Below are 17,268 nucleotides of genomic sequence, written 5' to 3' on the forward strand. Positions count from 1 at the left end.
TCAGATTTTCCATCTGTGCTTACACCTGTGGAGGAACAGGACAAGAGTTTTACTTTTCTTTAAAAAGCAGAGGAAGAAGTACTACTTCAGTCCCGCTGTCTTGTCAGAATAACATCCTTTGTCGATCTCTGTATTACACAAGTTTTCTTTTGCTACTTAAACACTTAATTATTCCCCTTACTATGGGGGAGGTCGTACAACGTCATTTATTACCATTGCTTTTACTCAAACTGCTTTAACTTGTTGGCAGGGAGGGGGAGTAAAGCTAACGAAAAGAAAACAATCGCGATCATCTCTGTCTGGATTTGCCTGAACCCCTCACCATTACCGTGTCTGCTCTCACATGGGCCAGGAACCAGGTGATGCCGAAGACAGCACAAAAATCAATCAAAACCAATAAAATACCTGTATTACAAAGTTGCTTTTTCCTAACCCCAGGCCCCTTGTGCTTAATTTACATCCTCAATTATACCACTCCTGAAAACAAGTACCCATCAGATTCCACAGCATATTCTTACTGTTCCAGTGTTCCCCCCAAAACTGCCCCAGGGCAGAGCTGAAGTCCTTGTCAGAGTAGCTGCCTTTGGGAATGAGAAAACAGAACATTAAAGACTTGAATAGCCAGGAACAAATTATCCTAATAAGGTTCCACTACTCTGTCCAATTACTTACACTGAAAAGAAACTCAGAAAGTGGAAAAAGCCAAACGAGGTCACCAGCCACAAAAGCAGGGGACCCAGGCCTCAACCTCCTCAGCAATTCCTATTTGCGTGATTTATTCCATATAGTCCCAGCTTCCACCTCCAATCCTTTCTATAGCTTCCCTTTGGAGATGGTTTTTCAGACAGTAAAAATCCGTCTGGAGAGATTAATTTACAGGGAGAAAGCAGTCTCAGGAAGTCCTGCCCAATGCAAAGGAAAAACTGAGTAATTCAGGAATAAATCAGCATTGCCTTTCCTATCCCCACTCAGAATATGCTTCTAGCAAAGAAAGTAATTAGCATGTTGAAAACAGATTTAACCAAGTAAACTTTTACCAAAGGAAAAAAGAATTATATGTAGCAGAGTATTTTGCCAGCATCACCCTTTCGTTTTTGACCTGTTATGTTTGCATTGACAGACCTCAGAAGTACCAAATACAGTAATTTAAGTAATTTCATACTCTAGCAAATACAGTAAAAAAAGAACAAGTTCTCTTCACTCAAAATTTCCTAAATGAGCTTGAGGAACTGCTAGGTGAAAGGCAAAATTTCTAAAAATACTAGAAAGGGGAAGGGCTTAGGTAAAAATCCCTCCTAACAGAAAGAGAAGTTTGTTTTCTTTCACATTAGCACTGCTTGTTTTCAGAGAAGGGAATGTACAAGGTATCTTCCATTTTAAACAACTTTTGGCTGTCTGGTAAAGAGTAACTGCCGTAGAACAGGATGACAAAAATTAGAACAAAGAAATAATACTTACATTACGGACATTGAGCTAAGCCTTTACTTGAGAGCCAGCCCACAGCATCCATCAAGCTGCTGTTCTAAACTTGCAATTCAGTCCTATCCAACGTACTGCTAAAGTTGTACGTCCCTTTTGTATCTCTTTCTACAGAACGTTAGCACATAATGTCAGCAGTAGCTCTAAAGAACTAAAAAGATTCCACTTCACTGTGCTGCACTGACATGTTCCTGGTTCTGTTCAGTTTGTAAGTGACACAATCAGCCTGACTCAGAGAAAGGCCCTGTCCTACCCTCCAGCAGGTACACGCCAACAAATTCTGACTCAGGAGTCCTGCAATAAATACATGCTTAAACTCCTGGTTTTTTTGACAGGTAATTGCAGAAGCCTCCAAGTTCCAAGAACCTTTAATAGAGATAAAGAAAACTGAATTTAGGAAAAACTATAGCTGCAAGTCCTTTTTCTCAACGACTTTCCAACAAGGTACTCGAGTCCATTTCTGCAGTAATCACACTCGCTCTCAGCAAAGACTACAGCATTAGTTATCAACCTCAGCAAAATCATGAACAGAAATAACATCAAGCAGAAAACTTTAATTAAAAAGAGACAGTAGTGGCCTCAAGACTATCATTTGAAGAAAAGGGTGAGAAAAAAATATTCAAAAACATTTATGCACTACAGTGCATTCAGCCGTGCTGTAACTAGGCTTGATCCCTGAGGCTTCATGTGAAATCCCAGCTGGATTAAAACTGTAGCACAATCTTATCCTGGCAAAATCATGCACACTCATACAGGACAGTATTAGCGCCACTGAAATAGGAAGGGCTCAGCAGTCTGGCTAATGAGGACCAGAGGACACTGTCCAGAATACCCGAGTGAAAAAGGAAAAACAGGATCCAGAAAGAAGGTTTGCCTTCCGTCAGCTGTATTTATTAACCGTGAAAAAAATTAAGGGATTCCGAAGTACTCTAACGGTATTTGGCAAACATCAACTACAGCTAAAAGTTCATGACAGTGCTTGAACAGACAATAGTTACTACATATGGAACTTAAAACACACCACCTTTATAGAACATTGATTTCACATGGTAAAAATCAGTAAATCTTCACAAGAAAAAAAAAATATCCTGGAGTGGCTATTTCCCCATCACTAGTTCTTCCATGCCACTTATCTTGTGCACTACTGAAAGCCGCAGAGCACTCTGCTGTCTTAGAAAAGCTGAAGGCCACTTTTTATTTTATGGAAGTCATTCTGGGTCCATAACAATCCTCCTGTCACAGGAATATTCAATTCTGCAGAGCTGTGAGAGGAAGAGAAATAAAGCACGTAAGCACGGAGCTGATTTAGAAGCTCACATCACCAAAGCAAATTTGATAGCACTTTAAGCTTGTTAACAAGTTTTATTTCCAAAACAAAATGTCATTTCTCATTTTTAGCTCTGAACATTTAGCTGCTGGAATGTCCTTAGTTTTCAATCAGTTCGTTCAAGAGAGGCAACAGTCCTGAGGTGCCAAAGGTATCGAAGCACAAACCAAAGGAGAGGTCACCGGCTACTAACAATTGTGAGGGAGGCATGACTTCAGAAATAACCACACAACAGTTTTCTTCTGTCCTTTGCAGCCAGGAATAGAGGCTGGTCAGGTGAAAGGCTAACACAGCAAGCAGTCGACAGGGAACGGTCTGTCACAGCGACAAACATTACAACGGCGGTAAATTCCGCACGTGCAAACGAGCCATTCCCACGGCTTTACAAAGAAGTCACAAACTAGTGCATTTAGAGAGACTTTAAAGGAAGCTGCTGTTTGGTGACACCCGCAGCGTGCGAAGTAATTTCTAATTTTAGAAGGTGGCTCACGCAAACAGGCATAAAATCCCTTTTCACTGCAGAAGGTACCCGGTTAGGGCCGAGTCCCAGGAGATCCCCCAAACGACGACCCATTTACATGGCTCGCTAACACGGCAAAGCAACAAGACTATTTATACAGCGTTCCCAGACATAAGGAACTGTCAAGCACAAGGCTCAAAGAACAGTTGGAAAACATGTAAACCTTTCCCTACCCAAAGCTTTACCACGTGAAGGAACTTAAATCGCTACCATGTTGTTCCGTAGGTCAGGTGTTTTATCATTTTTATTCATTTTATGACAATGGTGAAGGTGAAAGCTAAATGTTATCAATGAAACAAATCTTCAAAGGACCACTTGAAACATGGTGTCTGACATTGCGAAGGAGAAAAAGAGAAAATCTGGTTGTCTTGTGCTTGTTTTTCACTTTCTCTATTCCTTGTGCCCAAGGAGAGCTCAGGCACTCCAAGCTACAACCTAGCATCCTCCAGGATAAGAATATATTCCCTGCTTACTCCCCGTCTTTACCCTTCAGCACACATTAACCATCCCTCTCACCTACCTGCTTATGCATCTCATCCTTAGGACAACAAAATCCAGTCATTATCCGTGACCATGAAATGACGAATCCCATTTTTGAAATGTCAGCGCAACTGCTCGATGCAATCCCTACAGCAATTGCACGTCAGCACCTCCACCCTCAGAAAACTCTCCAAGTGGTCATTACTTGCCAAATTTGCCCCTGCTGTCAGGTAAAACTGACGCTGGGAGTACACCAAAAGCACATATGCTTATCACAAAAACTGAAACGTCTGCCTGAGGATGAGAGCAGCTATTCAAAGCATCAGAGGTTGCCACAGCAACACTAAACACAAACTTTGACAACACACACACACAGCATACACCAGAAAACCCACCAAAGAACACAGTCTTTTGGGAGCAGGGAGGAAGCTTTTCCAAAGTATCCAAGCATCACAGGAACTTATGTCTCACGTTAAAACAAAACCAAAAGCCTCTGAAGACAGAAAATAATTTCTGCAAACAAGACTGAGAGGTCTGGAAAGTTTTATTTAAACAGGAACTTCAAGCTATACACCGAAGAAACTCAATGTGTTTTCCAGATGTTCAGTACTGGAACAACTGGCTATACAGCAGAGGCTGCTGCTCAGAGCCAGGTAATTTCTCCTTTAAGGTCAAAACACTCTTAGACACTCCCTGTTCAGATGAAACACTGCCAGGGGCCTCACGGACAAAGCCAACACCCAAACATCACAGCTATCACACCCAGTGTCATGACCCCCCAGTCTTCCTCTGGCTGTTGGAAACTACCCTGAATTCAGCCTGCTGATGGGATAATTTCTCCTCCCTTGTGACCTGTACTCCTCATCGTTCACGCCTTCGCAGACCTGCTGTCATTCCCAGGACAGGGAGGACTCAGGGGACAGACGCTGGCGTCATTCTCTGCCTTAACTGTACTGTGTGAAGGATGCCAAGAGCCGGCTCATCACAGCCGATGAACCGCTCTTCAGGAGGGATGAAACGAGTATCACCACGCACAGTAACAGCACTTCATTACTCGGGATTCAAGGGAGAAAGCGCCTTTTCCATCATCAGTGATACTTTGTCCTCCAGTCACTTGCTTGCTACTAGTTTCAAAGACAGCTAAATACGTGACAAGGGAGCACAGCCTCAAAATTCTCTGGTTGTGGCTGGATTCAGCTCTTTTTGGACTATTTTGCTTCTCTGAGATTCAGGCGATTCTATTTCCGAAACAGCACGCTTGTCTTTGGGAAGATCTGACGGCCTAGCAGAGAAACTGCGTGTAAAGGGTTCCACAAGAGGCCAAACTGCGCGGTAAGCGGCAGGCAGAAAAACAGGAGCAGGGGAAGAACAAAATACGACTTATGCAGCAACCTCGTGGGGGAAACTTTGTTGACAGCTAGGCTGTTGCCTTCAGCGTAGGGAAGGCTCATTCTCCAACCTTCTGAACCTCCACAAACAACAACAAAAGCAGAAAAAGCAGTGAAACACAGGAACTGAGGTGGGCTCTTGATTGTCTCTCAAGATTGAGTTCATCTTTAAAAGGGAAGGGAGGTTGTCAGCTGAAACCTATTTTTCCTGGTATGTAATCAAGTTTTGCTGCAGATTCATAGGAACTATGTAGTAGGAAACACAGACCTCAAACAAGGCAGACAGAATTCAGGCAGATGATGAAGAGCATAGATTAAATGCATCATAAGACCACCGAGTGCTCCATTCCCATCTGTGGACCTGGTGAACTAGGGCTGCAGCAAGAGGTTCTGCTTCTGTTACGTGATGTGTCCAAAGCCCTTTTTCCAAATTAATGTCAAACCCCATGCTCCAGGAAACCCCTTCTGCAGTTCATTACTTTCATTTGCTTTAAGTCTGTGGAGCCAGAAAGACAAAGACGGCCACAGCTTTCAGGAAGGGTGTGTCCCATTGCCGATGGGGCAGGTGCTTTTTCCAAGCATCTTACGGATATTTTCAAAGTCAAGCGTCGAATTTCCCCACTCTCTCATACCACACTGCGGTGCTCCTGCAGTGAGCCTGGCAGATCAGCTCTCTGCAGATAGAGAAGTTGGAGGGCAGTATCAAAGAAGAAGTAAATAGTGAACACCCCTTCTGGAATAGCCCATACAAACCCCTTTTGAAGGGGAAGCGGAAAACCCACGTAGCTGCAGGACAGAGCGGACAGTCTCTACATAGAAGAATACATGAGAAGTAGCCAAGAAGATCTGCTCCACTCTGCCTCTGGGCAAGTCAGACAACCTTTCCGATGCCATGTGGCCGTTGGCAAAGGGAGAAGCTGCCATGCAAGGGAAATAAGAAGAATGAACAAGTTGCTGTTGCAACACTCCTGATGAGACCTGGATTGTTTCCAGGCGCAGCTACGGGAATAAATCAGGTTCTCCTCCTTTTTACTTCTGGTAACAACAGGTTTTCCTCCTGCTTCTCTCTGAGCTTTTTTTTCTTGGCCTCCCGCCAGGCTGCGATCTGAGTGGCAGAAACTGTCTGCCCCTTTCACCCACACCGAGAGATGCAGAAACACGTGTTACTTTTGGCCTGGCGTGTGCTTTTTCATTTCCTACATGGGTATTTTCTAGCAGTACGAGCTGCATGACACATTACACTGTTCAAAAACCAGCCAAACAGAGGCAGCACATGAGGAGACAAAGAAAACCACCTCCCTGGTTGAACACAGATGAAGCTCTTGCAATCGCTTCTCTCTGAATCTCAGGCCACAAGGAAAGCAGTTACTGGGGGCAGAGGGGAAAGCAACACCTGCTGGCTTTTTACAAAGCACTGAAATCTGTGTGTCTGGCTTGCAACTTTTAGTCTGCAATCAACATACAATCAGTCCTCACCTTGACTACATCATATTTCAAAATGCTGTCCAGGCATCTTCCTCCAAAGGAACCTAGTGCTACTGATAAGGGAAGGAAACATTAACTGGTCAATTAGTCTTGATCTAGACCGTTGCAGAATTTGATCTGCCAACTCAAGAGACAGACTTTTCTTCTGACAGATTATTTGCTGCTGGTGACCTGCTTGCTGAAATGGTTTACTGGCAGGCCTAGAAAGAACTCTCAGTCACAGAGGTGAAAAGACTGCATAATACTTGCTAACCTATGAGAACTCCACCATTTAATGAAAATAAAAGATATTTAAAGACTTTTTTTCCCCCAGTCAATCACAGATCTTCAAATCTGAAGCCAGTAAAGAAATTATCATCCTTTCAAAAATGAGAAAAAAAAGACACATCTGTTTCTTTTGCAGGCTCTAAGATTCCAAATACTGTTATGTGAACAGAAGTCACACAATGAAACCAAATCCACAACCTAAACACTCCCATGTTTGCTCTCTGAGTAGCCAGAACTAGGGGTGTCAGAATACAGCACAAAACTAAACAGAAACAATAAAATATATGTATCACAAAGTTGCTTTTTCCTAAATCCCAGGCCCTTCCTGCTTAATTTCTACATCCGCAAATACACTACTCCTGAAAACAAGTCCTAACTAGATTCCACAGGACAGTCTGACTGTTCCTACAAACACCTCAAATTAGTTTTTGTTTTGGACAAAAGAGGTTACATGTGGATGCTTTTCAGTTAGTTTTTGGGTTATTACTAAAACTCGTTCAGCAGTTTATTGCTATTATCAGTTTTCATTGGGGAAGTAGGCAGATAAATGAGCAGACATGTTTTAATAGAATCACTGAGGTAGGAAGAAACCTCTTGCCTAGTCCAACCCCCCTCCTCGGGTCACCTGGAACAGGCTGCCCAGGCCCACGTCCAGCTGGGTTTTGAATGTCTCCAAGGATGGAGACTCCACAATCTCTCTGGGCAATTTATTCTATATTAACTACCTTCAAAATTCAGCAACCCAGCTCAAACAATTTGCTGGCAGCTATGCCTAGCATGCCCTTCTTCTTAAGGATAAGAAACGTCACCTTCGTGTGCTCGCTCCTGCTCTTCGAGGGCTCTTTCTGTGATTCAAATTTGTCCCAGGACTTTCTACTACTGCACTGAGACTGAAGTTCTAGAAAACAGCGTATGCTACACTGGGTCACTGCATGCTTCTGATATCATTATATTATTTTTACTGTTTTAAAAAAAATATCTTTAAATAAAGAAATTGAGGCGGTTCTTTTCTTCCACAGAAAGATTTCTGTGAAGTTGTCCTCAGTGACTACCATTAGTAGTGATCTGGAATAGTTCAAGCTAAGCGAGAGCCATTCCATGCCTATGAGTAGTTTAAACTGTGTCCAGTGCTGCACCACAGTGCATTTGTTCACACTGATTTGCAGCACTCAGTTTCCTGGTTTTAAGGGAAGGGGGCAGGGGGAAAACGACATGCAGCAACATTTAAGATACTGCTTCTAACTGAAGTGCATTAATTAGGCGTCTTCAGCTAAATGCCCTTTCTTCCATTTCAACAAAATAGCTCCCGATGGTACTGGGAAACGATAAGGCAAACAGTTTCAGGCAGCTGGATATCAGAAAGTATCTACCATAAGAAGCAAGCCAAGTACGTCACGCCACTGGAATGTGGGCAGATAACCAAATTCAACCGCAAACAGAGCCATAAAATACACCGGACTAGGGAAGAACAGATAAACTGGCCATCCTACTCCCCTGTGCAGCAGAGAAGCCGTTTCCAGACTTGGGAATCATATCTTCCACTTGACCTTGAAGCTGCCTCCACATTCCCTCTATGCCCTTGCCATCTTCTTGGATTCCAACTATCTCCTCCTGTCATTACCTAACAAATCCAGGAACCTCTCTCTCCCCTCAGGAAGGGGCAAGGTCTTCTCCAAAGAAAAAAAAAACCAAGCTTAACACTGCTTGCTTCCGTCCAAGGAAGGGCCCGACAGCTCAGCTTTTGCAGCACACCACAACTCTACTCGCTTGAAAAGACCGTATCAAATCTGTAACAGCGTAGGCAAAATACTGCTGGGGGCTCAAATGAATGGGGATGTTAGAGAATGTTTTGAGCCCCATCTCAAGTTTGTTTGCTGCTTTAGGGACAGACAAAACTTAACGTTGAAAACAAAACTTTCTCGCTCCATACAACACAACCCAGGGCAGACAGAGCTGAGGTAGGATACACACCAGCAGAAGCGATAAGGAGCAATGAACCTTTTTACTCACCAACTCAATCCTATTTTCTAGTACAAAAATCACCCAGACCGCCACCGTAATTCTTCACAGCATCAGTGAGACTCTGCTCTGGCAAAGGGCGCCTCTTCACTTCCAGCACTCAAAAGCAGGCTAGAGCCAGCTCCCTGCTCTGCTGGTGCAACCATGCTTTTCCTGAAATGAGCTCAGGTTCTAGGCCTTTCAGATTCTGTTGTAACTGCTCCAGCCCACTCTCCATCCCCACATCTCTGGCAATAAGGGAACAGATGTTTGTCATGAGAAATGCTTTGTCGTCTCTCCCTGCGCCTGTTCATGCCTAAATACAATATGAGGAAACACGCCTCCAGCCATCAAACCATGCTCCTCTCCCACAGGTTTGCTTTTTCCTCCAATATCAAAAGCAGTTAACAACAATAAATTAAAATTAATCCACCTTCTGGATTTGCTAGTGGGTTTTGACTCCTCTTTTTCCTGTCTTTTAGGCTAGAAAAACTCTTTGAACCGGTACTGTCTTGTACAGCTTTACAGTCAAGAGACCACTTCAGTACCTTTGTGCCACAAACACGTGCACCGTAGAAGCCAAGGAGGTACAAACAGGAACAATGGTATGATTTGAAGCAAAACCTCAGGTTCTCTTGAGGCACCTTCTGGACAACGAGGTCTTGTAACTCACACAAGAATCATGTAAGAGCAATTATAAATCTTGTCATTGACATTATGTAAAATGAGGTCTCTTCAAAGACGACAGCAGCAAATTCTGATTAAAGCAAGTTTCAAGACAACTTACAAATTCCTACAAGCAATTAGTTATATATCTCTATTGCAATTTCACCATTGAATATATGCTGAAATTGTTTCATATTAAAATATGAAGAAAAGGCACACAGCGATCTATGCAGAAGACTATTTTCAAGACAATATGAAAAAAACAGCCTACAGCGAGTAGGATCTGGTCAGTGTGACCTCTGCTATTTTAAGTTTCCAGGATGCCACTTTTCCAGCATACTTCTGCTACGCTTGTCTTAGCTGCTGCCACGTTCCACCCAGGAAGTGGCTGAACTTTTGATGATTCCTTATGCACCCGCTTTGTAAATTGCTCTGGTTTTCTCTGCAGTAAGAGTTCAAGAAGTACAAGTAATTCTATGCTACACAGAACAGGCAACACAGTCCGTGCAGGTCTGCAATGCAGCAGTTAGTGGGGACTCATTCTGCTTCGGTAACGTTAATCATGAGGCACTGCACTGCAGCAGAAATCAGCCCTTACGCAATTTCTTCCCCAAGTCAGCTACATCACGTATGTCACTTTCCCTCTTCTTTTACTTCCATGGCATATGAGGAGAACAGAATACTGTAGGCAAAAAGTCAATGACAGCCTCAGCCTTAACTGCAAGACAGTTACTGCTGGCTCAGGCTGCCCCTCCCCTTTTTAAAGCAACGTTTCCAAACCAGCTTGTGTAACTGGTTTCACCGATGGCGAGTTCCACGCACATCAGCACAAGCCTCCCTGCTAAGCGCCACCATAGAAATTCCGCCCTTGCCCCCAGGACAGGCACTGCAGGAAAGGTCTCATTCCCTCCAGGGCAATCTACTGCTTTGCACTATGAAATAAAACGGCAGCTTCCTCCTAACTATAAAACTACGAACAATCTACACCAACCACTCAGTCATGAATCCCTTAACATCACCACAGGTTTTTTTATATCCCCGCAAGCTCGAAATAACTAAGCATTACCTACAAAAAAAGCACCAAAGAAACTGGAAAAAACACGACCTTCCTGCTGCCCATTTGCAGATATCAAGGGGAGCGTTTAGGCACACGTGAGCAAGAATTTATAATGCAAAATTAGGTTTGTCTCTTCCAGGAACAGAGGAGCTGTGTGCCTTGTCAAACATTTCTGTTCTGGTTACTGGCAGCCTATTCTCCAAGTCAAGGCAGGGGCCACAGTCAAGAGCACAGACAAGTACCATGGCATGGAGCACTCTGCTTCCTGAAGATAACCCATGTTATTCCAAGGTTCTCGCCTTTGCTAAGTATCTTTAGCAAAATTTCCCACTGCAGTTACACAAGTACAGTACAAGGCAGAAATTCCTGGAAATTTATACACTTCAGCTAAGCCCAAGGACCTCTTGGAAATCTTCAACTGGCTGAAAAAACTATAGGATAGTTTTTTCTATCCTATAGCAACATATTTGCTGCTCTTCTGTGTACAGACCAGTTGACCTAGCATTTCCCCATAGCCATGTCTGTTCTGTATGACTTGCTGCTTCTTTTCACATACCCAGTAGCAAGGATCACTTATTTCTAATTTGTTGCAAGCAATGGAATCATAAACAAGTCCTAGAAAGTAAAACCTAGAGAACATTACCTAAAGTACAGATAAGTAACAGCTCACCTGGGGAAAACCACTGAACAGCGCATTCCAAAGAACAGCTTACAAATAAAGAAAATAGTTCACTTATAACTATGAAAATCCATTTCAGTACCTAATTAGCAGTATAAATATTTTTCTCATGTTGTTTTAAAACTAGAGCAACTCTACAGCTATGCATTTTTTTTAAACCTCCATGTTGCAGGTTGTTTATGACCAAGTGTCTCTGTTTAGCCCACACCCAGGGCTAAACAGTAACCAGTTGTTCTATCACCCAAGACCCCTCCCCAACCCAGTTGGGAAAGAAAGGGAACTGGGAAAAGGAGGGAGACTTGTGGGTTGAAATTTAAACAGATTCAATAAAATAAGAGAACCAATATCAATACTAATACAAAAGACACAAAATTATACTTAGCTCATAGAGTGGTGGCAAGCCCTTCCAGAGACAGGAACTGTTGAGAATAAAGGAGAGCAGAGCAAAGAGCCCCCCTCCCCAGCAGCTTTCCCATTTATAGTGACCCTGAGGGTAACGTTACAGAACACACCTGTGGGCCAGCCTGGGGCAGCTGCCCTGGGTTTAACTGCTGATGGCCTCGATCACCAGCCCACAGCTGGCCACACACTGAAACAACATGGAACAGAAAAGGGATTCTGTAAATTTTACCCCCACAAAACCAGGACACGAAGTGCAAATCTCACTGTCCAACGCTTTTTACAGCATGGAGGGGAGAAAAATACCCCTGACAAGTTTGTTATAAGAAAGAGGCCTTTTAAAAAAACACCATGCACATTTCCTAGACTATTAACATTCAGGGAGAAGGGAGGATGAATGCATCCTAGGAAATCCTCCAGAGAATGCATTATTGTCGGGGTCCAGATTTTGCTGCACATCAGTTCCAGTATGTGAAAGTGTTTGCACTAGCTGAGATCAAAGGTCTGAGTTGCCTGTCTCCAACTATGTTCAAAAGCAGGTGCATCAGTAAGCACACAGGCACAGAACAGATTGTGTTCCCCATTACCCTCCCACCTGCCAGCAGTTTGTGAATCAGAAACTCGCTGAGCCGAAGGTCAGCCTTGTGTTTAGATGCACCTGTTGACGTGTGGGTGTTTATTTTGTGCTGTGTTTTTTCTTAAGATCCTTTAAATTAAAAGGTCACTGGGCAATTCCGACACAGTGTGGCTGAGGGTCAGAGCCCCAGTTAACAGAAACTGAGTTTTCAAGCCTGCTGAGGCTGTGCTACTCACTTCCAAACTGCTAAACAGCAGTATCTCATAATCCTTGCAATGGTTTCTTTTAGAAAGAGCAGGTGGAGTGAAGATGGTAAGATTACAAGCCTGCTTCCTCAAAGGATACTATGGAAATCACATTTTTGATTGCCAATTATACCACTGCAAATAGGCATAAGGAGTATAAAAAGCAAAAGGCCCAAGGAGTGCAAAACAAAAGTACATTTCCCGAAGGGAATGAGAACAGCAGCAATTACAAATAGCAGCTCTCAGACTTGATGACAAGAAAAGATGGAGACAAATGCAGAGAGGTTAAGTGTCAAGTACATTCTTTCAGCTCCGAAGGATGACAGTTATGGCTTCATGAAGTAACTTCCTATGACACTGGTGAGTTGTCACAGCAATACAGGTAGCAGTAACTTCTGCCTGACCGTGTCCATCAACCACACAACCATACTGTCAGACTGATGCGGTACAAACACACAGGAAGAGTTTCCTGCTGTGGTGGGGGAGGGTGAGGAGAAGAGAGTTCGTCTCATGCTGTGTTAACCATCGGATGAGTAACTGGGACTGCAGTGACATAGACCTTACTCGGAAAGCATACTATAGTCTCCATTTCAAGCACACAGAAAAGCGACACGTTTGCATTCACTGATGAGAAACTCTCCGCACATTCACCACCCCAGTTATGTACAGCCAACTCCTTCCTCAGGTGTTACAAAGGTAGTCTGCAGTCAACCACTTCTGCGGATGGCTACCTTCTCTCCTCATCTTCAGGCTTTCCCACTAATGCACCTCAATGTGCTTCAGCAAACCACTGTGCATTTTCGAATGACTCCTCCTTCCTATACAAGATTAGCTATTCTGGGAAAACCAACACTGGGGGAGGTTAAATGATTTCCAAGGCTTCTAGTCCCGAACGCTTTAATCGCAAGGCCACAGTCCTTCCCATTAAAGTTCTTCATCCCAGTGTATCACCAGGCAGATTCTGCACCAGCTCTCAGTAGCTTGTTTTAAAAATTCTTCACTTCCAGATGAGTAACTCTAAGGGATCAGCAGACTGTGTCTTACTACCAGCATCAGACAACACTGAAAGTTGTCAGCACAATCTGAAGAGCAGACTGTTATGCTACTACACCAGCACTGCAAAGGTCCTTCCGAACACACACATTACTGGAAAAATCCAGTAGAAGAGCAGTTAGTAGATATTAGAGATAGTAGTAGATATTTGGGTCAAACTATTTAGTCAAACAAGTAAAAAGGAAATCTCATCCTTAATTTTTCACATCATATAGTATAAGGCACAGAGAGATAAATGTATTTCATGGTTCAGGGGCAAAGTCCTGCCCACACCATTACTCACTTTGTATTGGGAGACTTCCACTCATCTCTCACTGGCTGATCAAGCAGGGACATCATGGAATAATTATCCAACATGAGACCATCAGGGTCATCTGTCTGACCTGGGAGTTTCCCAAGAGGAAAGTCTTTCCATCGTACTTCATCTGGGTAAAAACAGTACATAAACAAGACGTCTGAGCTCCCCAGAGACACATTCAAAAAATAAGATCCCCCCAAGTCCACAGATACTGCCTCACGCAACTCAGCGTAAATGAACAATCTTGGGTACTCAGCAAAAATAAGTCTGAACTATAGTTTTAACTAATTTTATTTCTAACCTTACTATCTCTTCCAAAGAAAGTCACTGTAGTATGTGAGACAACAGGGACACATCTGCAGTCATGTAACATCGTGCAGTCTACACAGTGCAGCTTGTCCAAACCACTGTGAGACAATGTCCGTTAAAAGAAACCCCACAGTATTCTAGATCAACCCTTCATATCTACCTTCCTCTTTTAAGCATACTTTTGTTTGAAACATACACATGGATTTACATAGGTTAATTTTTAAAAATTACCCTGCATACTTCAGTAGAGAGCCATTTGTACACATTTGTACAAAACCCAGCACCTTTGCATCCAGTAGCTCGTTCCTCCAGTGACACGAAGTATCAGCTTCTCAACAGCTTGCTGAGATTAGCAGCTGCACAGCAACAGTGACTACAGAAGAACTGAAGCCACTAAAGTAGAAGAGTACAAGGCTGGTGAAGCCTAATTAACTGATAAAGCAACTCTGGACAGACAGGTGGGCTGGGAAGAGATGGCAAAGAAAAAGCACATGACAATGTCTAGTAAATTCTGCTGTTTGTTTTTATGAGCACCTATTGCTGCTTCCTCTCCATGACTTCCCTTTTGTTAAATTTAGCTTCCAGTGGGGACCAGAAACTGCACAATGGGAAACCATCCATCACGACTGATAACATCAGTGAGTCCATTCCTTTATATCGTGGTGCCCAAAAGCTCAAAGGCAGTTCCCAATAGGGAAGTCCCTCTTTCAATCTCATTCTTATTTCACATCTAACTAAATGAAATATACAAATTATTATGTGTCATTGTTTTGACCATATGATTTCTTAAACCTACGTGCTTTCTTGATACAAAAACACTTATTTCTGGAATGCTTACTAGCAGCTCAGCGAAGACCACCAGACAGAAGCCTTCAGAAGATAAGACACTCCACTCCAGAGAGCCAGCAATAATTACAGACTATTTGAGACCCCTGCTAATCACGTACAACTTCACCATTTCCTTCTCTTTGCCTGAAACTGATTTGTTTTGTGTACCTGAGATCTGCTCAAAAACTTAAGCACTGCCCTAAAGAAACAGCAGATCTGTTTTTCCTTTCATACCATTCTTGGGTGTTTAACAGAACAAAAAATCTTGACATAGGATAGTGCTTTCTAAGTGTTACAATTTTGCAACTAAAAAAGGGGCAGAAATAGCATTTGGTAACATCCAGTGTAGCTGTAAGGCAAATTACCATTATATATATTTAACAGGCTAAGCCCTCTCTTTGGGGAACAACCTAGTAAATGTTGTCATGGTTTGTACATACCTGCTGGGTATAGTTTCAAATTGTTTAAGGATGGTAACTACACAGACGTTATTCAAACAGAAATTAAGTTTACCCACAAACAACTACATAAACAGAATCTTCACAAAAATCAGCTGGTTCAGGACACAATGCGTGTTCCTTCAGTGAAAGCTTTGCTTGATCTGAACCAAAGTCACTGAAGCCGATGACAATTTTTCTTCTGTTCTCAAAACATCCAGCTCTAAAAAGCTGTTCACATCAGCATAACTAAGCCAAGCTGCTTAGAGATACTTCTTTTTTTTTTTTTTGACTTGGGAAAATTTCCCTGTGAATGGGGTACAAGAGTTCATTTCTTCTAACGGCTGCTTTCCTCCTTCTTCCTTTAAGTATCACTTTGCCTCCAACTTCTCTCCATCAACCCCCTCCTGTCTTCAAGTCCCTCCATAAATCATCCAAAAATCTTCTTAGCTACAGAACCCTCCACCCCAAGGAGAAAGAACAGCTACCGTAACAAAGCTAACAAAGCACTGGATATGCTGTTTATTCCCTCTAAAACCCTGCGTTGCTCCTTTCTTTTGCTTGCCACCATGTCACAACAGCAATTTCCCTGGAGCATGGACCTTATGAGCGAATGACTGGTGCTCTCCAGCACAGCCAAACTGTGCTTTCAAATACCCCCAAGTCTGACACACAGAACTCCAAAACATCTTTTCTGTGCCATTCACAGCTGGCATATATGCTGCCCCATCAATTGTATACACTGAAATTTTAAACAGTTTGGAAAAGCCTGATAAAAAAATTGATGAGGCAGTAGCACCATGCTCCTGGAAAAAGCACTCTCAGTATTTTAAGAGTTTAAGAGAGATGACTCCTGCACATAAACAGAAGACTGGAAAAAAACCCAGTTTTCAGTGATTTGGCATTTAGGTGATTTTGAAGGACACTTCCAACTCTGGCCAGGCCCAGAGGGCTGAGATGCCATTGCATTTCAATTAACATTTGCCAGTGACAAAGAAAGTCGTTTTTTACCTGCAGTGATCTGCCAGGCGGACCCTTGCAGTGCTGCCCTTTTCTCAGCAATAGCCACCATGTCACCAGAATGAGCAAGTCCTTCCAAAGGATTTGTTTCAGTTACCATCTCTTCTTCCTCCTCCTCCACCTCCTCTACACCATCATCTCTCTCCAGCACATCTTCTTGTTTCTCTACAGTCTGCCCTTGATTTTTAACCTGATTTTCTTGCCTGGCCCTCCACTGTAAGCTCTCTATAGTGTAAATTGGCTGTTCACTGAAGTCTGAAGAGAGGCCTGGACTGGACAAAGGGCCACCTCCTTCCGTGTAAACAGAAGCGAGATAGAGAAGGTTCTTCCGTGAAGAACGTGGCAAGCGAGGTCTCATGATTGTGAGGATCCTAGAAAACAAAAGGGCAACATAAAAGTCTTAAAAGCAAAAAAGATTCCAGATGACGGTTTACCAAGCTGAGCAGCCTTTTAAGTGTGAGTTTCCTCCAGGACAGCTCGCTCATGTGTCTCCTCTAACAGGTAAATCGGATTATTCCCTGGTGGGTGGATGCTGGAATACTCCCTCTTTGTGATTAAAATTAAGGACCTGGGATACTTCTAACTGAATTCCTGATTTGCTGTTTTAATGTGAAAAAGTTACCACTAGTGCTAAATTCATATCACCTGTATAAGCAGTCACATCTCTGCTACCAAGTCACTTTTCTTCTGACCAGGTTGCTTCTTTAATACCTCCCCAGATAATCTCTGCTTTCATTTTGAAGGTGCAATCTTTTT

At 43.0% G+C, this 17,268-nt stretch overlaps 1 protein-coding gene across 3 annotated transcripts in view; it reads right to left on the reverse strand.

The window, feature by feature from the left end:
* Window positions 1-1,831: 1,831 nt before the first annotated feature.
* Window positions 1,832-17,268, reverse strand: part of LAS1L (LAS1 like ribosome biogenesis factor) — a 31,197-nt gene continuing 15,760 nt past the window's right edge. For 2 of the 3 annotated variants that reach the window (XM_068411740.1, XM_068411741.1), the window contains exons 11-13: window positions 16,504-16,883; window positions 13,904-14,045; window positions 1,832-2,741 (exon numbers count right to left, since the gene is read on the reverse strand). In XM_068411740.1, the coding sequence (XP_068267841.1) occupies window positions 2,651-2,741; window positions 13,904-14,045; window positions 16,504-16,883 (613 nt within the window). In that variant the 3' untranslated portion in view covers window positions 1,832-2,650. Of the gene's footprint in view, window positions 2,742-11,858; window positions 11,936-13,903; window positions 14,046-16,503; window positions 16,884-17,268 lie in introns of all 3 variants that reach the window. The other variant, XR_011049148.1, reaches the window with a different exon arrangement.

The sequence above is a fragment of the Nyctibius grandis genome, chromosome 13, assembly GCF_013368605.1.
Source record: "Nyctibius grandis isolate bNycGra1 chromosome 13, bNycGra1.pri, whole genome shotgun sequence".
NCBI classification, from domain to species: domain Eukaryota; kingdom Metazoa; phylum Chordata; class Aves; order Nyctibiiformes; family Nyctibiidae; genus Nyctibius; species Nyctibius grandis.